Consider the following 26,321-nt stretch of genomic DNA (forward strand, 5'->3'; position numbering starts at 1 on the left):
GCAACCTATCTTTGCTCCCCTACTCCCTCCAATAATATGGATACATATATTCAAATCTAGACAATGCACAACTTTTAAAGTTTTGGCAGCTATACATCAACCAGTGGTGTTACTGAACACACGCCAGCTCCTCTTTGGCATGGGAGGAGAAGGCTCCTTTTAGTGAAGCTAGAAGTTTCTAAGGCACTCAATCCAGCTCCTGTGCAAGTCAATAGGAGTTTCTGTTGAAGCAGAACTGGGTTTTTGGGCTTGATACTGTAAAGTGCTGAGCACTGAGGCTGCAAAATAGCAAAGTGCTTATGTGCATCCATATTTAACAAAGCACTTAAGCATGTGCTTAACCTTAAGTCAGTGGGAGTTAAGTCAGTGTTTTAGTGCTTTTCTGAATAGGGACAGACGCTGAATCAGGGGACAGATGTTGAATCAGACCTAAAGCCACACTGACTTCAGTGAAGTTGAGGTTTCTCAGCACCTTGCACCTTGTTCCATGACAGGCAGAGTGGGTGGAACTGGGGAGACCGTATAAGAAAATCTGGAATTAGAGATTTAAGTACTCAAATTGATTTACTTTAAAAAGGTCAGTATGGAAATGCTGTAGAAGGTAAAGAAAAACTCCCTGAAGTTTTTATCTGTACCAATGACTGAATAATTGTATTAATAATGTGGTCACAGAACAATGGCTAAGCGGCATAGGAGAATGGTGAAAGGAAACATCTTTGTGGTTGGAACATTTATCCACCTTTGCTAGAAAACAGCATTTTATCACAAATGTCTCATTAAAAACCCTTGTGTAAGAGCTTAACAAAATCTCTTCACTTTTTGCCACTGGTACATATACTCCATTTTACCCTTCTCCAGAAAAAAGACTGACAGCTAAAAAATCCTAACCATAAAAAATACCTACACAGCTAGTCATGGCCATAGAATCAGCTCCTGCTGCTGTTACCCTCGTATCAATCCATACTACTTCTATAGTGAACATAAGACATGATAGCTATTGAGTTACTCTGCATTTACACTTGTGTAACTGGGAGCAAGATCTGAGCCTGATTCACTACTGTATTATTCCTATTTTACACTAGTGTAACTCCACTGATTTCAGTTAGATGGGTATAAAACTGGGTTACTGTAGTGCTGAATCAGGCACCATATCAAGAATGCTGACGTGTCTCTATCTATCTCCACTTCCTCAAATTCCTGAAGTTTTTAGTGCAGAGGCTTGATAAGGTGAAAATATAGGGTACAGGTTTCTCTCTTAAAACTAAAACATAATAAATAAAGGTAAAATTTTCACTCTTCTGTCTTAGCAAATTATGGCTTAACTTTTCTAAAAAAAGTAATTTTAAAAAATCTTTTTCATAATTTAGTTTCTTTCTCCCACAAGGCAAATCACAGAAAGCACTGGAGTTCTAACAAGTCCTCATCTGTACAAAAACATTGTCAAGCCTCCAACTTGCAGTTGAATAATTATCAGCATTAACATTCAATATATAAGCTAAATTAGAAACCAGGCAGAAAATAGATTTTCCATATTATAATATAAGGAATTAGTGACAGGTGTGAATTCTCATACTTAATCCATTAGACCATGCTACCTTTCTGATAGAGGGCTTTTCTCTGCAAGACAATTGAAATTCAGTTCTTTGAACAAACTGCTCAGAATGTTCAGTTTTCACAACTTCCAACCAGCGTTAACAGTCAGAAAGGAACTCTATTTTTCTTTTAAATTAACTTTTAAAAACAATATTTTTTCTCTTTTGCTGATCAATCAGAACTAAAGCAGACTACAAATTTGTTTAGATTTTCTGACATTTGGACCCCATGCAGTTAGTGTCATGAATGATCACTTTTCATTAAGATGATAATTATTAATAAAATGGTAACCAATGGCAGTAAGCCCCAAAATGATGAAAAGCGCTCTGTATCTCCAGACCTTTTAGAATGCTGGACTGAGCAAAACAGGTGGGGTTTTCCTTTAAAGTTTATCAACGCTGGATATCGATGTCCGTAGTATACAAATTTAGGAGAAGATGTTTGTAATTTTTATTGTTTCCCCTATATTTCTTGCTAAGTACTTTTAGCAATAGACACTGTACAGTATCATTAATGATTCTGTAACATTGCATAGATCAGAACCCTTTTGAAGATAAACCTTCAGATACATGATTTAAACAAAGTGCTTCATGCTTGTTAAAGCTTCACATTTATATGTGTAGTTACATTTTGGTTTTGTGGCTACTTTTGTCTCGTTTGCTTTTATGTTCTAAAATACAGGAAAAAATCTCGAGACACAGTTAATCTTGCTGCTTTTCTTTTAATTCTGGAAGATTAAAGTGAACGAATGGTGGTTACCACAGGTGGATTAAAAAATGTTATTTCTCGTTAAAAACTGATCTTGTTATTTACATAAAATACAGAGCTTATGCACAATATTGTAGTTGTCTTTTGCAGCATAATTAGAAAGAAGGACAAAAGCAATGTGGCCGAGATTGGTAGCTGGTCCTTATATCAAAGCAGCTGACCTCATTACTTCAAAATTGCAGTTTGTCAAAGTGTTAATGAAGCCTCAGAAAAAGGGTCCCCTTCTACACTCACTCTGCAGCATTGCCTACAAGAAGTGAGATTTTACGACGGGCATGCAAGGTATATTAAAAAATAATTGGAACTATTAAGGAATGCACATAACTAATCTAAAGTGAAATAAAACTGTCTTATTCCTCAGCCATTTATATATTTTATTATCCTCACTGTGTTAGCTTAGTTAATGGAACTACTCCTATGCAATGATCATCATTTTGGCCTGCACCAGGAATAGTCAAAACCAGAAACATGACTCTTCAGAAGTGGAGCTAAAGAGTCAGACTTTGTCGTTCAGGCACAAAGAAGTACACATAATGCATAGTTCTCAGAGGGTTACGCAATTCCTCAGGACAAAGAAAGCTCATCCTGAGCATCACAGGGTCACAGCAGTTCAAATCCCCACACAAGCCCCCATGGATGTGACAGCCACTATCTTGACTAACCTTCAGACCCAGAAGCATGAGCAGGCTCTAAGCTGTAACAGACCCATCTACTCTATGGCATGGGTACAGAAGGGACATGTAACACACTGAACAGTGGATTGCACATAAGACTAAACATATGAATGTGATTGCAAGATCAGAGCCCCAGATTGTAACATCTCTGGATCAGGTTCCTTTCTATCCCTGTTCAGTGAGGTGTCTACCACACTGATGGACACAGTACATGTGCAAAATAATACTACTAAAACAAAAAACATCTTTACAAAGTCTTCTAAAATATTGGCATGCATCTCCTGTGGTAAAATACTTAACTATAGACATGTTAGAAATGCTTAGCAGATACTATGTCAAATCCTTAAAGTGACACTGTCAGTAGTTTAGGAACCACACTTAAGTTTTGTTAAATGTATACCTAGTTGAGAGATTTCTGTCTGAGGACAAATCCCAATGATCTGGATTTTCTGAGAGAGGAGGAGGGAAGGAAGGGAGGGGAGCAAGCCGGCATTTGACAGTGTCCTTTTAACATGACTTAATGAAAAGAAAAAAACATTCCAACTCCTTGTTTCTACTGAAAACATCTTGTCTCTAGTACTTTAGCCAACAGCTGGCATTTAATTAATCTCAAATGAGGCTACTGGCTAACAACTTCTAGCTAAAAATGACATAAAAACGACATGAGGATTTATACCGGTTTAGCCAACTGGGCTGTATGTCCGACTGCTTGAGACAGAAAACTAAGCAGCAGGAGTGATCAGTGTTCTTATGTACTATTGGTGATGTCAGTGATTTCTGTCCCCAAACTGCTGGGAGAAGAGAACTATACATCCCTACATCATACTGATATAGGAAAGCAAATGAAAATGAACTAATCAATAGAGATAGCACAAAATAAATTCATATGAATGGTCATTTAGGCTGTTTTCTAATGCTCCAAGCCCACAAAAACATTACATTTTCTATTTTCTATGTAAGTCAGCGATTATTAAAATTTTTATCCAGTTGCCAGGCTTCATATGCATCTCCTCAGCAAAAGACTCCCCAGCAAAACCTATAAGTAGAAGCAAAACAGCAAGACTCCTTATCATCATCATAGCTGTTTCAATGCTTTATATTGTTTCAGTACTGTAGCTTGAGATGAATCAGTAGTGCAATGCTGCTCTAATTATCTCTGGTTCCACTACCCTCAGGGCTGTTCCCTTGCCTGATGTGTCAAGATCAATAAACTTTCCACAAATTAAAGTGATTGCAAATGCCAACAAGTGGGTGCTGGAGGTAAAAACTGTAACCTCCGAACTACAGGACCTACAAACCACAATATAATTATTCATAAAGTAACATCATTTCAGCATTCTTAACATTTCATCATAGACTTGTCTGCAGGGAGAATGGTCCTTATCAGGCATGCCAACTTACTCTGAAGAATTCTTTTGTTGACCCTGAGTCCAGTGTTCCATATGCAATTTCAGTTTGTTTGGCAAGGTCTTCTGCACTTTCTATGGGCGAGACCATTCGCTCAACAGTCAAGAAAGCAGCGAGGTTAGCAGTATATGACGAAATAATGATGAGTGTGAAGAACCACCAAACACCGCCAACAATGCGACCTGAGAGGGATCTAAACATGAATAAGATAATGCACATTTTCCTATCTTTTATGCCAAAGAGAGAAAGAAAAAGAGAAAGAGAGTGAGAGATATCATGGTTACTGGGTATTTATTAACAAGAAACAGGCAACGGCTGTGAGATTTTATAAGTTTAATATACCACTGTGTATTTCATAACAACACTTCCCTCATAAATTATGAGGCCTATAATATAAAATGCAATATATAAATAGTTCTAGTTTTACATGACATTGTGAATATTCTCTAGTGGTAGATCTCCTGGTACTTCTTAATGCAGGAAATGCCTGCCAGACTTCACTATACCAGACAGTCCTGATATTCGGGGCTTTTTCTTATATAGGCTCCTATTACCCCCCGCCCCCTGTCCTGATTTTTCACACTATCTGGTCCCCCTATGCCACTTAGGCTTAGTACACACTTACCAGGAAATTTGGTGGCAGTCGACAGGAGTTACACAAGCGACGCAGAGCTGCTTGCGTAACTCCCATCAACTTCCTAACTTCCCTTTAGCGTGCTATTTCCATGGCGCCGCGCAGACAGGAAATGCGTTCCCGTCAACGCAGCGCTGTGCCTTTTGAGGAGGTGGTTTAATTGAATCGACTTCCGGATCGATTGAGCGGGTCCTCACTGCCACTCAATCAATCTGGATAGATTGATCTGATAGTGGCTAATTTGCCACCGTCAGTGTGTACATACCCTTATATGTCGTTTTCCATTTATAGGAAAACAACCCTAGTACGTATTCCCCCAGCTATCTGAAATCCTGTAGTTTCATGTAGTTACTTAAGAAGCTGTGAATAATAAAATAATACTTTCCAGTTCAGTGCCACCTGTCATCTGAGGAAAATACTGTGCACAATTAATGAATATTTAATCTTATACCACTTCTCTGATGTAAATACTTTGCCAATTATACAGATGTGAAAACAGGCTGAAAGAGATTGTTCCTGTTGCCATAGAAACCATAGGGAGTTTTGCCATTGAATTCAAAGGGAGCAGGACTGGACCTAGAGAGTTTAAGTAACTTGTCTAAGCTCACACCAGAAGTCTGTGGCAGTGCCAGGAATGGAACCCAGCTCATATGTCTCCCACTCAGTTCCCTTATGCACAACACCATCCTTCCTCCTCTGTGTGTTAGCAAGGCACACGTTCTGAAAGGAAACAGTACTCTTCAAAGCCTTATTCAATGTAGCAAACTCAATTGAGATACATACTGTTTTACTTCACATACATTGCCTTAAAATACAACATAAGACTATGAAACTACAAAGGATCTGGGAGGGAGATGATGCAATGAGTTAATGCTATCAATCTCTGGAAACCTGGCTTTGACTCCTGAAAGAGCAACAAGCAGAGAAGCATGTTTGGTTGTTGAATAGTATTCACATTTTACTGTATGTAATGCTTTTCATATTAATGGTGAATATTCTCATTTTAGTGAAAATATTATCTCATTAATTTTCACAACAGTTTTATGTGGTCTAGGAAAAGGATGATCATTATTTTACAGATTAGAAAACTGAAGTATATGGATTAATGGGGCTGTCCTGCAGTCCATACTCTGGCAAAACTCACCTTGACTTCAAGAAAGACTCATCTGAGTAGGGGCTGCAATACCAAGGCCAAAGAATACATTTTCAATAGGGATTGATGCTCCTAAATCACCCAAGTATTGCAATGCTGAGGACAGCAGTATCTACATCTGGGATTTAGATACTTAGGAGTCCAAGTCTCATTGACTTTTCAATGAGGCAGGCTCTTGAATTACCTACATCATTTTTGAAAATGGGACTTAGGGTCCTAAGTCACTTAGACACCTTTTGAAAATTTTACCTTAAGTGACTTTCCTGAGGCTACACAAGAATTTAGTGTCAGCTGCAAGGTGAGAATTTTGAAGTTCCTGATTCCAAATCCTATATACTTGCCACTTGGTCGTCCCCAATGGGAAACCCAACATTCACTTTTGTTGACATTTTGCACAGGTGGAAGTCTGCCCAAGAAAGGGCTAAGAAATGGAATCGGAAGGTAAAGAGATAAAGCATTTTTAAGTAGGCTCTCTCTCTTAGATTGGAAAGTGAATATATGATCCAGGATCCAGGATTTTACTCTAGAGTGAGATTTTGAAAAATGTTCAACATTGACCTGTTTTTGCTCTCATTGAAATCAATGGGAGTTTTACCATGGACTTCAACAGGAGCAGAGCTGAACGCTTTTTAAAATCCCACTGTTAATGCTACATTTAGGCATCCAAGTTGGAATAAAAATGGCCTTTAATATTTAATGAGCTGGCGGTAGAATGGCTCAAATCAAAGTTCCCACAGTTCCTCCCAGAATCTGGGGAAGTTCTTATCTGGACCTGAACATTGTAGCTCTGGTCAAACTCTTTAAATTTGGCAATTATATAGTATTTATCCAAAACAGACACTAAAAGCATTTTCTCCCTTATGCACAGCGATACTCTGGAAGCAATGACTGTACAATTTAATATGAAACTAAAATAGGACATTCATTCATGCAAGTCAAATGACCAGCATAACGGCATGCTGTTACAACTGTGACACAATGGGCAAAACTGAGTACGTGTACAGTTCCAATGAAGTCAGTGGAATTGCCCCAATGCATACAAGCTATCAGCTGAGAAAATGAGTACCCCTTTACACTGAAGTCTGAAAAGTAACAACAGTAATAAAAAGCCTTAGCATTTTCTCTAATGCTCTTGTTGTAGTTTCTAAATGGAAAAATGGAAAAGCTCCACAGATAATGAACTTTTAAATGCCACCAGTAAAAGAAGAGAAGGAGGATTTTATGCACCCTGCCATCATCACCGTTGAAGATAAAATGCAAAAGTGAAAATATTTGATACAAACCTTGGGGAAATGTCACATCCTTGTTGCATAAAGGCACCCAGGGAAAACCAGAGACTGTTGAATATGCCAAACTCATTGGGAGGCTGATCACTGGGTCCTTCTTTCCCGTCCTCTGGCTCTTCTGTGTGCCACTCATATGGGCTAAACCTGCTAACTAGGAACAGGACCACACTAACACCAATGTAGGCAAAGACTATACACATCCAGATCTCATATGCCAAAGGGTCCAAGAAGGAAAACACTCCTGGTTTGGATTTCTGGGGCTTTTTGATCATAATAGATATCCCCAAACTCATAAAAGGCTTAGAAAAATCAATGACCTCTTCTCGTACCAAAGTGATGGTCAGAGGTGCAACAGCAATCTCTGCTTTCTAGAAGAAAAAAAAAAAATAGATGTATAGATTAATTGAATTTGGTTTACAAAATCGTCTAAGCAGCTAATTCCAAAATTACAGCTTTAGCACCAGGAAATTGTTAGGTTTCTTTATGTGTTCTTTACGATAATTCAATCAATTTTAAAAATAAAATGCAGATTAATATTTTTAGAGAAAGTATACAGATAATTTAGTATACAGATAATGCAGAAGATTCAGATACTATGGTGATAAAATCCTAAGAGAGCGAGATAATTTTACGCATCACTTAGGTTACTAAAGTAAGATAAATAAAAAACAGGTAAACCTAAACCAAAATTATAATAATCACGCTATCTTCACCAAATGTGTAGAACACTAGTACTGTCTACAAAACTACAAGATATAGTTAGTTATAGCCACATTTTCCATCTGATATTACCCCTCTTGCAGGAAAAGGGTGAGCAAGCAAATAAATGACACCACTGTGCTCTCCAAATAGTATGAGAAATATAGAAATGAAGACAAAAAACAAATTAAGACCCTGATGCTGCAAAGATTTAAGCCTTAAGTTTAGCATGTGCCTACGATTTGTAGGATCAGGGCATTCATATGTTTGTTTTGGTGTTACTTTAGATCATGTTAAAAGACAGAATGTTAGGAATGGGAGTGAAAGTGTGGTGCAGCCATCCACCACTTTTACAGTTTATGGGAAAAACCTGAATTTGAGATGAACACATGAATACGTGGATTTAGTATATTTATTCTGGAAATTCTAATCGTGATTGAGTGTCTAGGTGATTCTCTAAATAAATACTTAACCAAAAAAAATGCATATCTTGGTCTATGAGAAAATAAGACACTGGATGAAATTTCTCTCGTTTCCGTAATAAGAACAAGTAGAGCTGGTGATAAGCTCATAATTCATCATAAGGTGATAATTCATTCCACAGGAAGCATAGGAAAGCCCCATAGGGCCAGATTCCAGACGCCTATGCAAAGCCTGAGTAAAAGGGTTTGTACAGGGATGTCTGTGGGATTCAGTGGGAATAAATCCTCAATCCCAGGGAGTGGAGAGCTAGCACTGTCTTTCTACAGGGGTCATGGTAGTCCATGGATGCAGCCTTGGACTATTCCTCTGCTCCCATTTGGATGTTTTGGCCAGTGGATCCTTTCATCATGGCTTCAAAAGATGAAATCACTATGCATAGTTTTCCTTTATTAATGAAAATAAAGAGGCTATCCTGCTGTCATATAGCCTATTTGTACTACGCCAGTTTGACTAGATTTGTTAATTTAAGACTGGATTAAAATTGTTTTATAAAAGTAAAAGATCTCGTGGAGGGAGGTCATGCTGACACAGCACACTGACCACGCTGATGGATGTTTTATTACGATACTCTGCTGTACCACAGATCCAAAATATATAAGAAGGAAAATTATAACAACAGACTGAAGTATGTGGTCAACACACATTCACAACATGCACTGCAATGGCTACATAGATTGTGACTAGGTATTCTGTAGTATACATGTGTATTTGATATTCCCTAACATGATTTTTTATTTTATGGGTATAAAACATTTAAATACATTGTAAAAAACATTATAATGAGCAATTGCTGCATCTGGCTCAGTAGTTAATTTTTAAGGGCTAAATTCTGGCTTTTGTAGCCAGAAGCATGGAATGGGTCAGGGCCAGCAGAGATCTGGCAACTGGATGATGGTACTGTGAAGCATCTCTGCCACCCACTTTCCTCCAGGTGATATCACGAGAAGGCAGGTCCTTCGCATTGCAACCAGCGTGACTGGTCATGCTCCATTTAAGCTATGGAGCATTACTGGGTGTGTTGGGCCACTATTGGACCTAATTCTGCACTCTTTTAAATCAAGGGAAAAACTCTCCCAGAGATTAATGGTGCAGAATAGCATCCTGGGAATGTTAGTGGCAGCATTCTGCCTGGCTCCTGAGTTGCATGTGAGGAATAGTAACACTGTGTTGTCCTCCTCTCATCCCCAAACCATGCGCACAGGGGCAGCTAAGACTTAATCCCAAGCCTCCATGACATCAGTGCTTAATTTTCTTTTAAAAGTACTAGAATGCTGCAAATTAGTGTCCTTAGAAATGTGGTTCATAGGACACAATTTGGCAAAACACTTAAAAGTTAAGCATGTGTTTCGCATCCCGGTTCAACAGTGCACATGCTTAAGACCTATTGACTTCAATGGGATATAAGCATATGCTGAAAGTGAAGCATTTGCTTAAATGCTTTGCTGACTTAACCCCTGAGCAAGTTGCTTGTGTGATACAAAACCAGAAAGAAAATTTGAAATTTGTAATTTTTTTGTAATCCGATAAAATTTGAAATGGCTAAAAACCTTTAAAAATAAAAAGAATTCTATATGTTAAAAAATAGTTCAGGAACGAGACTCATTCCAGCAAGAAGCAAGTTTTGTAGCCAAATGATAACCCTCTAAAAAACATAAACACCAACTGAAAATAATTATACATCACTCTGTAATTTTTTTGTGTAAATTTGAAACAAAATATGCTAAAATCAACCCTAGTATAACTTCTGTGAGTTCAATCGGAATTAAACCTACAATGGATTTGACACAGTTTATCTAACCACATTCATACACAAATATGTACCTGAAGAGTCTTTTGGGGAATGTGTGTGCAATGGGTTGTCCCTTAGATGCCACCATACAGCTGTAATTTAAGAATTTTAGAACTGTTGGTAGCATGAGTTATTAGACTGTGAAGTAAGACAGATTGAATTCAGCCACTGAAAATGCTGGACCAATTTCATAGCAACAGAATGTTTCCAATATGTTTGAAAATCTCGCTTGCATGGCAGCCATTACAGCAATACCTGTATTTTGGGTAAACATTACATAATCAATGTTGCCAACTCTCACAATTTTATTGCAAATCTCCCCATATTGGTGGTTTTCTTAAAGCCACAGCTCTTCAGAGAGCTATGGTTACATGAGAATCTCAGTAAATGTCATGATTTTTAAGCTGATTTAATGATTTCTTGGGCCTCACTCATGATTTTAGAACACTTGGGTTAGCAGTATCATTATAATCTTTGCCTACCTGGTGAAACAGCCCACGATTACTCACAGGGCTGGTCTACACTTACCTGGCGATTCGGCGGCAGTCAACAGGAGTTACGCAAACTACGCAGAGTAGCTTGAGTAACTCCTGTTGACTGCTGTGCTGCCGTTCTGCATGGCGTCTTTACTGCACTGCACTGACGGGAACCACATTCCCGTCGATGCAGCACTACGCTACTTGATGGGGTGGTTTTACTGTGTTGATTTCTGGTTCGATTGAGGGGGTCTTTACTGACCGCTCAATCGATCCAGAAAAGCCGATCTGATGGCAGTGACTTTGCCGCCTTCAGTGTAAACATACCCTAAATGTTGCTTGCTTTCTCTAAGTTGCATTTCTTCCCATATTTCATCACACATCTGAAACTCCTCTTTTGCAGAAGGGCAATATTTGCTGTATTTGAACACCATGCTGTATCTTCTTTTCTCTGAACTTTCAGTTACTGTGATCATGAATGGCTAATGCAGCACCCTCAATCAGATATTTGAAAGACTCAGAGAAACTGTGATATACTGCTGCTAGTCTTCTGTATACTGGCAATGTCTCGGCATATATAGTAACACTCACTGTAAGTAGTAGACTTCATTATTGGTTCTTGGTTCGGTAAAAGTATCACCTAAGACTTGACTTCTCTATAGACAAACAGATACTGGGAGTATATCAGGGCTCTTTTTAAGTCTCTCAAATTCTGTGATATTAACTGGAGTGGTGATGAAGCAGGGTTTTTTAGACATCAATTAACTGGATTTATTTTTAGCTGCCAGTGTGTCCACAATACTTGGCAGGGTCTGGTGTGATTTTCACAAATATATTGTATTGCACATTAGGGCAGGCATGAATACTTATTCTTATGAGGGTTGCCCTCTTGGTTGCCTAAGGAAGACATTCTTATAGGGATGATGTGTTCACCAAAATACTAAACCTCCTACTTGGTGGTTTTCCCATAAAAAGTAAAGACTATGCTATTATAGATTTAAGTGATTAATAAAATGAACAATCGTACATACAAACAATGACTCAACATTGCAGAACCCCTATTTTACAAACTAATTGGGGACATAGGAGTTCATAAAATTGAAAAGTTCCTAAAACTGAACCTCTCAGAATTACAGTAGGTATGGTGCATAAATAGCAACATAATCCCCACATCACTTTCTTTTTGTCCTTAAAAACCACTGCAAAGTGCTTTCCAATGCATTGAAGGCATCAGTATGTGAAGGGATGTTGACTTGTTCATCGACATCTCTTTCATATAACTGGTTGTTCATAAAATCAAGGCTCTATTGTATTTTGTATTCTAATGAAATTGGAGTTTTGCTGAACAACAACAACGTACACGTGTAAATCCTGCATCTATGAAAATATTTTGATCAAGGCTGCATTACAATCAAGCACAGATGGGCTATGGATCCCAGAGTTTAGGTGTCACGGCAAGATTAGGTCTGATGCTAAGGGCAGTTTTACTTCTTGCAATACTCTATTCCATCCCCATGAGTAAATATAATATTTAGTTTTTCCTCTGAGCAGCACCCATTTTATGCTATTTTAGAAAAAGCAAATACAAAAAAGTTGAACTCTAGAATCCCATTACTTCTCAGACCGTGTCAGAAATGGGTAATGACCTTCTTATTCATTACACAGTGAAAGAATAATATTCTGTGTCAGGAGAATTAATATTTAATTGGGGTTGACTGCTAGTGCATCCAGAAACACCTGTTGTGGATTGCTAACGGCATTCATCACCACAAGGTGCTTCTGTGAATAAGTTAGTTATCAAAGGTTGCAGAGTATTGCTGAGACTATTACTGTCATTCAGATATATCAGCAGAGTAGACTGGGATGTGTAGATAATATTTATGGAGTCCAAGAAACCCCGAACCAAAACAAAACCCTAGAAAAATAACCATTACAATGATGCATGCATAATTCTCCTCTGAGGAGAGGATAAGAGAGAGAACAAACTGCACATGACAGATGTCACTCATGTCACTTAATGAACTACTAGAAGGTGCCCAAGATACTCTAGTGGTTGGGGTGGAAGATTTCTTCCCACCAACTCCTGTGGAGATCCTAAACAGCTCCCTATTTGGGCTGAGCAATAGGAAAAAGAACTGGCCCTTAATGCTGCCTTATATTATTATAAAGCTGGGAGCCAGCGTGCTGATACAGCTCTGGACATAATAGCAGCAAATAAAGGCAGAGATAGCCAGCTCATTGTATCCTTTGTTCTTTTAGCACAGCTGGTTGGTGTGCTTTATGGTGGCCTCATGCGCACTCTAGTAATTCACTCCTAGAATCAGATTGAGTCTCCAATCTTCCTAAATGATAAAATGGGAACTGCACAAGAACTATTCTGCTCAATTGCTAAGTCTCATGAGACTTTTCATTACTTCCCTCCTTCACAGAAAAATCAGTATTTATCACATGCCTGGGATGACTGTTTGCATTCTTTTAGTTTCTATTGACGTTAGCAGCTCGCTGGCACTAATTGCTATTTGAGTTTGCTAAATACCCCTGGTATTTTTGGTCAGTCTAGTGGCTGGTTGCCTTTATTGAGATAGATTATTCAAAGACACATAGGCTTCAAACTCTGAATATAAGTTCTCTGAATTGGTTCTAACTATATGGCAGGCCATTGTATCCCTCATCATTCAGCTACAGAGAGTGCACTTAAAAAGTTTCTACTGGTTCTTCATATATTTTATGAAATATCTCTCAATCTATTTAAAGTTTGCTAACATTTTGGACCAGATCCTCAACTGGTGTAAATCAAGTGCCTCTCCAGTGAAATCCATGGAACTATGCTGACCACCACTACCTCAGGATTTGGCCATTCATTTGCAACTACTTAATGAAAATATTCTGTTAAGTTCTCATGTTTTACCGTCCTGATGGAATTTTACAGTTAAGTTGCCTGCACGCTGCTAGAGAAGAGGTTCACATTTTATATGATGTTCAGGCAGCATTTCCACATTTTAAAGACAGGGATGGAGATAGTTCCTTGGGATCTGCACATGTAGGTTCTCCTTTGCACAGGTAATCTCCCTACTCTCATGTGGAAAGAGAGATCAACAACCTCTGTGACACCATCTCCCCCTCTCCTGAAATGCATGGACAGTCTAAGGTCCATGCATAGGGGTTCCAAGAGCTGCTGCCTGTGAGGGAAGATCTGGTAAAACTGCACCTTTTAACCAGGCTCCCAGTGAGCTGAAAAGGAGCCCTGGAGCAGCAGGAGAGGCACAGGGCTTCAGTATATGCATGGTCCTGGACTTCATTGTAATTGCATAGACCTTGGGAAATTTGTGGAGTTTAGGGTGAAACTCTGCTCACTTGGGCTTTTTTTCCCTCTATTTTTTTTATAGACGGGTTCAGGCAAGCTTTACAGCAGTGCATATTTGTGTAAACCTTCTCACCTAGATAATTCCAGAATTATATTTTTTGTCACCAAGATGAAGAGCCACTAGGTGGATCTCTGAGCCTTCTCTATCTTTGGTAACAATGGACACTATATATCTCCTTAGATATTCTCCCATCTTTTTGGAACCACAATCTGTTTCATTCAGTGTTCCTGTTTTACCTTGGGGAATCTTACTTATTCTGCTATTCAGAGGAGACTTTCAATGGATTGTGACAGAATGTATCGTTATAGCTTCAGAATTGGTTAGTTTCACTCTTAAATCCTATCATTGATGATATCCTTATGAGAAATTCTGGTTTAATTTTGAATAATCTAGCTGTGGATCACACTGACAACGCATTGCTGTGTGGATTCCCGTTACCTGAAATCTTTAGAACAAGACTTTGTGTTTTTCTAAAAGATATATCTCATTCAATGATGAGTTATTGGGCTTGATGCAGAAGCATGGTGAAATTCTATTGCCTGGGCTTTGCGGCAGGTCAGACTAGATGATCACAATGGTCTAATATTAATTTTTACATCTATGAACCTATGGAAAATGTCTAGTGGTGAAATCTACTAATATTAAAAAGAAACAGATTATATGAATAAATAGTAAAACATCTGTAAAAATATCTGTGGTCTTGAAAATAACAGAAAGCACCATGAATGCTCAAGCTGAATTCTGGTTACTTTCTTTTTTTTTTTTTTTTTTCCCCCAGATCAAATAAAATGCATATATACTTCCAGTGTACGACTAATGTTATTAGAAGTTAAATCCTACTTCAAAAATTGGTATGCTTACCCCATAAACAAGTTCTCCCACCATCCCATTCCAGATTTTTGTCTCTGGATCCCTGGCTCCATATTTTCCATCAGGGACAATGGCAATTTTGTACTTGATACCAATATGTTTTGCAATTTCTGATGCCAGATCTACACAGTATCCTTCATACTTGTCATTCCCTTCAAACGTATCATGGTTTTTCTTGAACATAACATATGGGGCTTCCTATAATGAAAGAAGTAGAACTGTAAAGGAGAAGTATACAGCATAGACTCTGAGTAGCAACATGTAATCCACTGATTGAACAGTATGTTTTTTATCAAAAGTGCACAGATAGCACTAGCACATGAATATTTCCATGCATTAACAGAAATCCATGTTAAAACTATGGATATATATATATATATATATGAACTATTTACATTATTAACTTGCTTATAAATGTTATAAAATCAACCTTAAATACCTTTTTACTATAAAGACATACAATTCAAGCATTCATATAAAATTTACCTTTTTAAGTGAGAAAGCTCACAATAGTAATTTGCCATCTATCGTAAGCTAAAAGGCTGACTAACAGTTGCAGCTCTATATAACACAAATGCATGTCAGATAATGTAAGGTCATAATCTAACCTTTTTGACTAAAATATGTATGTCCTTTCACTTCCTGTGGATCCTTTACATATATAGTCAGATGCATACTCTGGCTGGTTATTTGTTTTCCATTGTTTAAAATATTTGGCCATGCCTTGGATACTAGAAAGTCATTTGCATTTTAACCGAAATCACTAGTATGGTCATGAGGAAATACCTAGTTTCCCCCTTACGCAGACAGTGCAGATTCGATGTGGTTCCTGGAAACACACCCAAGGAATATGCACAGACAATTGCAATGTTAGAAGAATACGATCTTTGCATACTGTATGCAAAACGAAGTCACTGTAGAGTCATTCTAAAACATAAATGAACTAGAAAATTGCAAGTAAAATTGTCTCAGAAAAATGGATATTATGTTCTATATGTAAATTACCCTGTAATGATAATGTACGTTATGTGATTGTACAAAATGAAATGTCACAATATTCCCATATTATTGTGCTGTCTTTTTTGACATCTTGTGGATTCAGAATTTAGTATTTTTCTTTTTATGAAAATTATAATCATGATATCTTCAATAATTTTACATACACTTTATTAATAATTAGTTCAAAGTACAATGCTTGCCATTAAAGTAGGCATTTGCCAAAAGTCTACTTCATAAAAACATCTAAGTCACCAGAGTTTTCTCCTCTCCTCGGAACAGAAGATACCTGTGGTGACTGTTGGCAAATGTTGATTCTTTAACGGTGACACATCTTTTACTGCCTGACTAATTAGAATGCAGGCAAAAGTAAAAGTACGAATGTGTACATTAAGTAGTCTTTATTGAAATGATCACATGGTCATCATATGTAAGCAGCAGCAATTTTGTGGTGTCTGATAGATGTGTAATATTTGGCAAAAAATGGGAATAAATGTGACAGGGAAATTGTGTAAGCTAACTCTAGTATAAGCATCTGCGATCTGTAAATACTTCAGGTTAAATTCTGGCTTTACACACTGACATACAGCTCCCATTGATAGCAACTGGATTGTTATATATGCATGCGAGATCAGAATGTGACACAAACGTCTATGTTTTAGAAGAGGATAAGAGATTCACTTTGCTTCTCCTGGGTGCAGGAGATAGCAAGTGAGTTATGCATCCTTTTAGTGTCATTAGCCTTTTGTTTTTGTAAATGTACTCCTTCTGGAACCTTTATTGGGCTGTGGTTGCAGCAGTGTTTGAGAAAGACAGAACACTGAACATATAATGTGAAAGGAAAAAAACCACATTGCTCAGCTGTTTCACTTAAGTTCAAGCTGTGTGAGGAGAAGGTCCCCTGCTTAAGGCCCAACACAACTTAGGAAGGGAGGGAGGGGGAAGCAATCCTCCCTTCAACCCAGGGACAGGTCCCTGAACACATGATGTGTGTGTTACCCTTAGCTATGCTTCTGGCCTGCCTCCCCAGTTCAATGTTACTACAGTCTGCTGCCACCAAGCAATGCTCCTGGTGTGCAGTCCCCTTTCTGTGGCTTTTCTGTGACCTTAGAACTGGTTCTGCCTTTGAGATCTTTTATAGCCCAGAGTGTTTGCCACTAAGGACAGCTAAAGAAAGGCCCTAAGCATACAGAATTGTCTACAAGTATTTTGGCTGTTGACTTGCAAAGTCATGTCCTGACTGGGCCGCAGATGTTCTATACACCTTTAAATCCCCCCAGGAAACCAGAGGATGACAACAGCAGATTACATGTGAGCCTCTGGAGGGCTGGAGTTTATGAAGCACTTCTTGGACTTGTGCAGTAATGCAATGAGTTATTTTAGTTGTACGTTCCACGGCATAATACTTCTTGGGTACTGAAGGAAAACCACCGCACAGTGCCACTTGCTACGCTTTCTAAAAGGGGTAGTCACCACTCCCCACCACCAATGCCATCTGCTGGAGGCCAGGGACAGGGGAAGGAGGGATTGATGGCAATGCCCTTGGCCTGATCCAGACATGCTTTCCTTAGGTGACCTTAATTTGGGCCTGTCCATACACCCATTCTGTAAACAAAACTGGTAAAAAAAAATAAAGAAACCAAGGACGAAGGCATGCATCACTTTGCAGTGACCTAGTTCAATATTCCCAGCATTAGCTAAATGTGTGGCTTGGCCCTGTCAGATTTCCCCCTTCATATAAGCTCATTTTAACCTTCAACTGCACTGCCCGGGCACCTTTTGATGTTTTCCTTTCTTTTAAAAAAGCTGTCAGAAGCTGGCTAAACTGCTGGACTTAGGTTTTCTTTAACAAAACACAACATGTAACATTAAATACACACCGGGCACAAGCTGCTTCAGGCAGGAGCAGTGTGGAGGGCAGCAAGGAGGAAGCCACTTCAACCTTCCCTCCCCCTGCCCTCAGCCTCAGAACCCAGCCACCGCCTCTCCATGTGCTCCTCCCTGGGGGTTGGACTGCTTTGAAGATGTAGCCTTTGAACAGTAAAACAAATTGGAAGCTCTGTAAACTCCTGATTTTCCTTTTATAAAGGCGAACTCAGTCTTCACATCAGTCCATGCTCCTGTGAAGAATTGCTGAGAAGGGGTTTTGTTGTGGGACGAGCAGAGCCATAACAGCATCTAAGTGAAGGCAATATGATCCAGTGGATCGAACACTGGACTGGGACTCAAGGAACCTGCTCAAGAAATCTTGGTCAAGTCACTTCACCTCTTTGTGCTTCTCTTTCCCCTCCCCTCCTTTGTTGGTTTTATCTATTTAGACTCTTCTTTTTGAGGCAGAGACTGGCTATTATTACGTGTTTGTACAGCGCTTAAAACAACGTGACCCTGATCTCAGCTGGAAAGAATAACAGTGAAATAATACAATTAAAGTAGCAGGGATAAGTACTACCTTTTTCTTGCTAGGTTGTCCTCTCCTTTCTACTATTTTACATAGGATATATAAAAAATAAAAAATATTTAAAAAATGTGTCTAACATATGAGCTATATTATAATTAGAGATGTGTTCAAATGACAAAGTTAATGTTTAGGGGTATTTGGACCTGGCATTCAATCTGGCCTATTATTATGATAAGGGTCATTTTCAAATTCAGATGAGAAAGTAGGCCTGAATTTCCAGCCATCCCCAAATTTGGGGGTATATGGATCCCGTGTTTTGTTGCAGCCTCTAATTATAATGGCATTAGGACACGCAAGGCACAAGTTTCATAAACAAACACATTATATAGATGACGCTGCAAATTCACACACTGTAACGATGACACCTATAATCAATAAAACACATCTAGTCCTGTCTTAATGCTGAATTCTATTTATCCCGTTGAGGTAGATTGATTGTTCTATAGAATCTCTTGCAGAAGTAAGTTACAATTGCAGTTTAGGACTATAAACCCTAACCGCCTAATGAAAACAGAGATGTGAATTTAGTGCAAAATATGCTATTGTTGAAAGGGATTTAACATTGTAATGTTTGAGCTGTTTAATGATAATCTGTAGGTAAGTAAATTGCATACAGAATCCACATTGAAATGATCAATGACTAGCACTAAACATAGGTAGTTAAAATGATACAAGCTTTACTTCTATATTCACAATTCTATAACAATACTTAACATTTTGAAATACAAGTAGATGATTGAAACAAGTACCTTTACAGATACAAACAAATCATTCCATTATATTCCTGCGGATTCACGTGTACAGTAAAATGCTCACAACTAGAAATCAACTTAATAATGGAAGTCAGAAAACCCCCCACTAACCTTGACACTTTTGGTTAAGGTTTGCCTAGTTTAATGCATTCCCTTTTGCTCTTTCTAAAACACTGAAAAAATAATGTGGGGAAAAAAGATTTTTTGTGCAAGAAAATGGCTCAGTTCTGCATTAACTGATAAAACATCTGTTGAAGTCAATGGGGATTCTAAAATGTATAATAGGTTTGTGTATGGGACATAATACTGGATTTCTTGAGAACTATTTGACCAAGAAATTATATTTTAAGGCTTTGGTTTTGTTTTATTTAACTCCAATGTTTCTTGGGTTCCAAGGTTTGTAATTTACACTCTTAGCCTTCTGATACCTATTATGTTGATACAATATTGAAGTACTGTGTTGGAAAACATGCTTAAAGACACAGCTCACGGTAGCATGTAGTTGTTCAGCTTTAAACAGTTAGTTCTTTGTCACTCAGAGTTTTTGCAAGCTTTTATATTAAAAATTAAGTAGGTAAATTAAATATTCATGAAATAAGAATATTCACTAGAACAGAGGTCTCAATTTTTCACCCTAACCATCTCTCAGGAGTATTTTTCACTATGCTAAATAAAACATGTAAAATAAAATCTAAGCTTATTTATGGTACTACAGGTGCGCAGATTATTTTGCCAAAGTAGAAAGTACCAAACTTGTTTGTTTGGATATAGAGTTAGTTTCTTTTATTTCATATCTTATATTTAATAATAAAATGTAAAATTACAGCAAATTAAGCACAGATACATACAAAATGATAAGCCGGTAAAGTGAAATAACCAGCCCTATATTACTTCACATAAAAATTAATGCGTGCCATGCTGATAACTCTTAAATCTTTTAAGATATCTGTCTTCCACAGACTGAACAGCCTGACAACATTGATCCCAGAAGCTTTTTAGTTTAATATTGGAAGAAATGCATGCAGCCAAAATTATATTTTTCATGTACATTGAATCAGCTTTCCTTCAATATGAAGAGGGCAGTGACTTCTTCACTGCCCTGTCTGGCATCTCTGAGATGAGTAAAGTACAGGGAAGAGCAAAATGACAGGATTCTGAAATGTACTGTAGCTTAATATATTGTTTTTTTGTGACTAAGAGCTTGCAGATTCTACATCCGTTGCCTTTGTGGCTGACTAATAAGAACTGTGGGTCAAATTCTGCTTTCAGAGCCAACTGTGAAGCTCCTACTGGAATCAATGGGAGATATACATGACTAGCCAACGACAGACTTTTCCCATCTATTTTTATTCCAACCGAATTATGATTATATTTCTCTTGCATCTGGGTATCAAAACATTGGGTGGGTCACTTTAGGTCAATAGGTATATTTTTAGATAGTTGTATTTATTCCAAAATGACATGCTGCACGAAAACTGGGCATTCAGCTTCTTGGTTTGAAAAATGATACCACCACCAGTCCTTTTTATACATAGACTGGAAAACTTCTTCTAAAGATAACATTTATTATGCACATATGCAAACAGGACAGGCAAAGTAATACATTGAAAATGGTTCCCCCGCCCTCCCCTTGTATACTTTTGCCAAGCAGGCACTCTTTTTTATATTTTGTTTACTTGTTTCTCCTAAACTTGGAACTATTTACAGAAATTACACTGTTCATTTATGGGAGCCTCAATTAAAGATATCAGGATTGATATGAGAGGAAAATTTTCAATTCAGAGCTTGTTACTGACATCATTTCTTCTCAGCTTGGCAAAGGTGAAGGTTAACGTCATCTGTTCTAGACATTTCAGAATAGTCACAGAGCTTTTCTTGGTGGTTCAGTGCCTGGCCATCCAGTCAGAGGAACAGTAATCCATATGGAAAAATTAGCTCAATGTTACTACACTGCAGGTTAATACTTGAGCCTTAGTTAGGACTGTTCGCAGCATCGTGGGACTCTTTTCTTCCTTGATCAATTTCTTAAAATAGGATTCTTCATCAGAGGCTGAAAAGAGGAGGACTGAACTGAAGTATAATTTTTCCATTACCATTTCTTTTTTAGGAAAAAAAATACATATATTTTTTAAAAGTCCCATGCAAAAAATTACACAATTAGGTTAGGAGTTACACTTTGAATTGCTGTACAGTACATTGGTTGGTTTGCATTCCAGAATGATAACCTTCAATAGGAGATTTGTCAGGACCTATTTAATGCATAAACCCTGATATACAAAGCAAACAATATGGTAACTATCTGCATTCTTTGAATCAGAACATTTCCCAGCAACACTTTTCCTCTTTCCCTTGGTTTATTTTCAACTCAGCACTGATTTAGACAAATTCTCCTTAAGAACACCAACATTACATAAAGAACGTTCCTTCTCATTTGAAGACATACCTTATCCTGAATGGTTAAAAAGTCTTGTCTAATGAGAGAGGTGAAAAGGGCAGGGAACTGAGGTGTAAAATTTTAAAACTACTCAGGTAAAGGTCACCCTTTGCCAGTCTGCTTTGACAAGCATCAGCTTTAAAGGGCACGTTTGACTTCAGAGGGAAAATTACGTTAGCTATTCTGTTTAAAAGGTATGTTAAAACGACTTCCTTTGAAAAAGTAATTTTGAAATCTTTACATTTATTTTGTCGATAATGTGTATTAATGAAATAATCACATCTTCCTCTCTTCTGAGTTCTATAAAATGAATGATTGCACCACTGAAAAGTATTCAGCTAAAAAAATTAACTATTTCTTTCCCATTGAAACATTGAACTTAAACATTATCAGGAGTCAACTTATAAGAAATGGTTTGGCTTGGGTGAGACATGCCCATTAAATTTCTAGATTTACTTTTCTGTTTATATATAAAAACAAATAACCCATTATAATATAGGCTAATGATCTGGATATGGTTTACAATTTTAAGCACTCCTAAAGGCAGATCCTGCATTCCTTGTGCCTGGATCGCAGGATGAGGCTTTTAAAATCTAATTGATATAGTTGTTTTTAAGCATAGCCTGAATGACACCTGGTAGTACAGAAACCTGATTTTATTCCCTTTCTCATTTGTTCCTGTTAGCATTTTTTTTTTCATTTCAGCGTCTCGAAAGCCACAATTTATCAATTGGAGGTTGATAGAATTCATTTCAATTTCTGAGAATTATTTCAGTGAACAATGAAAAAAACTGAATAAAAATATAGAGCAGATGAATTTACCCTAATTTGATTAGAGAAAGCAAATTTCAAATGAACATCAGAAATAGTCTGTACAGAGATGAGAGTCAAGAAATTTAAGATATGCAGCTTTTACTTTCCCACTATCCCCAGATATGAGAGACTAAATGAGACTATAACCAGAAAGGGGTCTGGATCATATACCAGAAAAAGCACAGAAAAAACTTACCAAAATTGTAGTTACAACTACTGTTCTGTTCTCAATGGCTGTCTCATTTCCGAGTGAAGGTTCATGCTGAATCAAAACTAATTTATCCATATCATTCCAGTAGCCAATCTACAACACAAAATGTGATTTTTATAGTAACTTTCAACAATAAATATAAGATGTTACAAGAAGAATAGTATTATTGTGGTTTAGCTGTTGTTCCAGAATGGTACCCTTTAAATAAAGAATGAACCTGTCACAGCCATTTATTGAGTACAGCAATAGCTGCATTCCATACCTTGGGGAGAAATTCACCCCTAGGCAAAGGGCCAGAACAGGACATTTGCACAACTTAAGTCCCATGTAGTTTGAGGGCTAAGTGAGACATAAGCAACACACGGGGATTGTGCTAGCTCTCTTCACAGGGGTGAAGGTCAATCATTATTTGACAGGACCATCTGTGCCTCAGCTACGCAAGGTTATAGAGAAGAAGGATGGCCCAGTGGTTAGGGTCTTGATCTGGGACTTAGGAAACCTAGATTACGTTTCTTGCTCCATCACAGGACCTTGGGCAAGCCTCCCCTCCAGAGAAAGGGTGTGGCTGGAGTTGTGAGAGTGAGGGAAACTACCAGAGAATGAGACCAGGCAAGACGCTGTCAAGAGCCAGGAAGATTTAGGAGATGGAGCAAAATGCTGGCAGAAGAGAACCCTGCAGTTATAAAGACTAGGGAAGAGAAAAACCCTTCCTGAAGAGGGCAAAGGACCTTTCCCAGGCCTGCCAGAAGGAAAAGATCGAACTGGACATTTGGTTTGGCACTACCATGCCCAGTGGGACTGTCGGGGTCAAAAGCCTCTCGTGGCAAAGGGGCCAGGAAGGGCCCCTATCCGAGCAGGGTCCAGACATTAAATCGAGGGGCATGGGGAAGTAAACCAAGGAAGCTACCAGCTTTCCTGAAGCCACAACATGAGGCTGCTATTTGTAGGGTCCCTGGGTTGGGGCCTGGAGTCAAGGGTGGGACTGGATCCCCCCCACCTCCTACCAGCCATTCACTGGAGGGGCAAAAGCCCCAGCGATGAGGCAAGGGTCTCTGAGAACCAGAGCCAAGACTGAGATCCAGCAGGTAGCGGCCATTTTAGAGAAGCTGTATTACCCTTCCCCACCACTAGAGGGTTGAAGAACACTAAGGAGTGAAGCAGTTCCCTGACTTACAGCTAGAAGGACGCACTAGACCCACCGAGGTAGAGGAAGAACTTTGCCACAGCAGATGAGTGTGTGGGTGAAGTGGCAATAGGTCAAAGGGAAAAGCCAAGATTTTGAGTAATAGATGCCTAAAGTTATGCTGCTAAATCCATGTTTTGTCATCTAAACAAATGGCCTGATTATCAAAAGTGCTGGGTGCTTAACTATGGACTTACGGTATGTCTAGACTGCCAGGGCTGCACCGGAGCTGCATGGATTGATGCAGTGGGATCGACTGAGTGGTCAGTGGAGACCCACAGATTCGATCCCGGAAATGCTCTCTGATCGACGCAGTAAATTCCCCCTCCCACCCCGCTCAAAAGAATAAAGAGAGCGTTTCCTGTCGATGCAGAACAGTGGAGACGTCATGGTAAGTTGATGGGAGATATGCAAGCTACACTATGTAGCTTGCATATCTCCTGTCAATGGCTGCCAGCAGTGTAGACCAGGCCTAAGGACCCTAACTTCAGGGTTTTGAAAACCCTAGCCAAATTGAATGTCACACTTATCCAGTCCATCTCCCACACCATGTGACTTCACCATGTCCAATGTCACTGTGTACAAATGGCACTACTATCATTAACACTCATCTGGATACATTAGATCGTCTGAGGTGACCTTTAGGTAGGACAGTTAATATACTAGACAGCAGTTTACTGGTGCTTTCATTTCCAGAGGGGAGACCTGCAAGGTGGGCATCAATAAAGTTGTAAGTGGTCATCTGATGTGTAGCCAAGTGCCATTGGCTTTCCTTGCCTCACTTTCACTTTGAGGACTTCTAATTCTGTCTCTCCAGTCCAGCCTCAGTATGGTGGAGAACAAAGATCCCCCCCACCGAGAGTTCACAAGACCAGGACCTGGGAGAGGGAGCCCCTGCTACTCCTATGAAAGGGGGAAGGGTTAGGTTATCCCTTTGTTATCTATTGAACAGATTGTGCAAAGCATGCTCTGGGTAGAGGACTGGGTATTAGTCAGTAACAAATTGTGAGAGGCAAGAGTCAGTGTAGGAGATGGAAAGGTTTTCACTTTGTTAACAATATCACAAATCAGCACAGTGATACATATAGCTTGGAGACCCTTTACTCTGCTGTTGAGGCCCAAGAGCCCATTACTAGAACATGTAATCATATCAGTGACATGACCAACATTGTCTTCAACCCTTACTACCATTCCCAAGCAAATATTGGGTCATCACCACACAGAAAGCCAACTCCACACAACATGGAGAGATGAAGTGTCTTGCTCAAGACCACACAGTGAATCAGTGCCAGAGCCAGGACTGGAACTCAGGTGTTTCTGGCTTCTATGACTATGTTCCTTAAAAATCCTTTGTGAATTAAAAATGTGATTTTTACGTTTACTGCTTTCTTTCATAGGTTGAAATTAATTTACTGAGACAAAAGCCATATCAATAGCATCTGGTCACTGCATTACGGCAATGAAATGACTCAGATTCACAATGCGACATGTACAAATACATGCAGTAATTGAATGTGAGTAAAGGAGATTCTCTTTATGAAAGAAACTGATAAATAATATTTTGGGATGCAAACCCTTCACTAAATGTAAGAAGCATCTTCCTTCTCCCTTTTCCTACTGGTAAAAAAATGCAGGAATCTTGATTCAGGTGTCTACAGTTGACAAGAAATTATGAGCATTGCTGATTTAGTGCAAAGACAGTTTTCTTTTATTAACACGCTACATTGCTAGAAAATACACTTTTTCATCCAGACAGCCATGGATTCACATATACAGTTGCTAGCTCAAAATGTCACGTTTCTGCCAAAATTTGGGACCAACTGAAGACAGAACATGGATACTGAAACCTGGCTGTTTTGGAAGCTCATTATAATGAAGAATGATTGTTTTGCAGTGTGTGATTCCTCACTGCTGAGAAGTTCAGGAGTAAAGCAAAAACTCAAATAATGTGCTGTGTTTTAAAGTAAGCATCACATCAAAACACTGACTAAGAGAAAGTAGGTTTTAAAAAAATGGCAGGCAGTTTTTCTAAATACATGTAGCTTTGTGTGTGTGTGTGTCTCTCTCTCAGATGTGGAATCTGCATTAAGATAACTCTTGTTTAGGATTACTGAATAAAGGCCAAATGCGTAAAAATATTTACAGAGACAGCTCTGAGATGGCACAAGGATAATAAGTTCAACTATTATCAATGAAAAAAATAAATATAGGGCCAAATTCAGCTCTGGTGTAAGCAAGTGCAACTCTGTTTACGTTACAACAGTTGTACCCACATAC

General features: G+C 38.5%; 1 protein-coding gene across 3 annotated transcripts in view; it reads right to left on the minus strand.

Moving 5' to 3' along the window:
* GRIA4 (glutamate ionotropic receptor AMPA type subunit 4) overlaps window positions 1–26,321 on the minus strand; it is a 275,597-nt gene that overhangs the window by 50,350 nt on the left and 198,926 nt on the right. For 2 of the 3 annotated variants that reach the window (XM_067567661.1, XM_067567671.1), the window contains exons 9-12: window positions 22,847–22,954; window positions 15,189–15,395; window positions 7,513–7,883; window positions 4,437–4,635 (exon numbers count right to left, since the gene is read on the minus strand). In XM_067567661.1, the coding sequence (XP_067423762.1) occupies window positions 4,437–4,635; window positions 7,513–7,883; window positions 15,189–15,395; window positions 22,847–22,954 (885 nt within the window). Of the gene's footprint in view, window positions 1–4,436; window positions 4,636–7,512; window positions 7,884–15,188; window positions 15,396–19,306; window positions 21,454–22,846; window positions 22,955–26,321 lie in introns of those variants that run through there. The other variant, XM_067567680.1, reaches the window with a different exon arrangement.

This window comes from Emydura macquarii, unplaced genomic scaffold (genome assembly GCF_026122565.2).
Source record: "Emydura macquarii macquarii isolate MOO-44397 ecotype Brisbane River unplaced genomic scaffold, CSIRO-AGI_Emac_v2 contig_318, whole genome shotgun sequence".
Lineage (NCBI taxonomy): Eukaryota > Metazoa > Chordata > Testudines > Chelidae > Emydura > Emydura macquarii.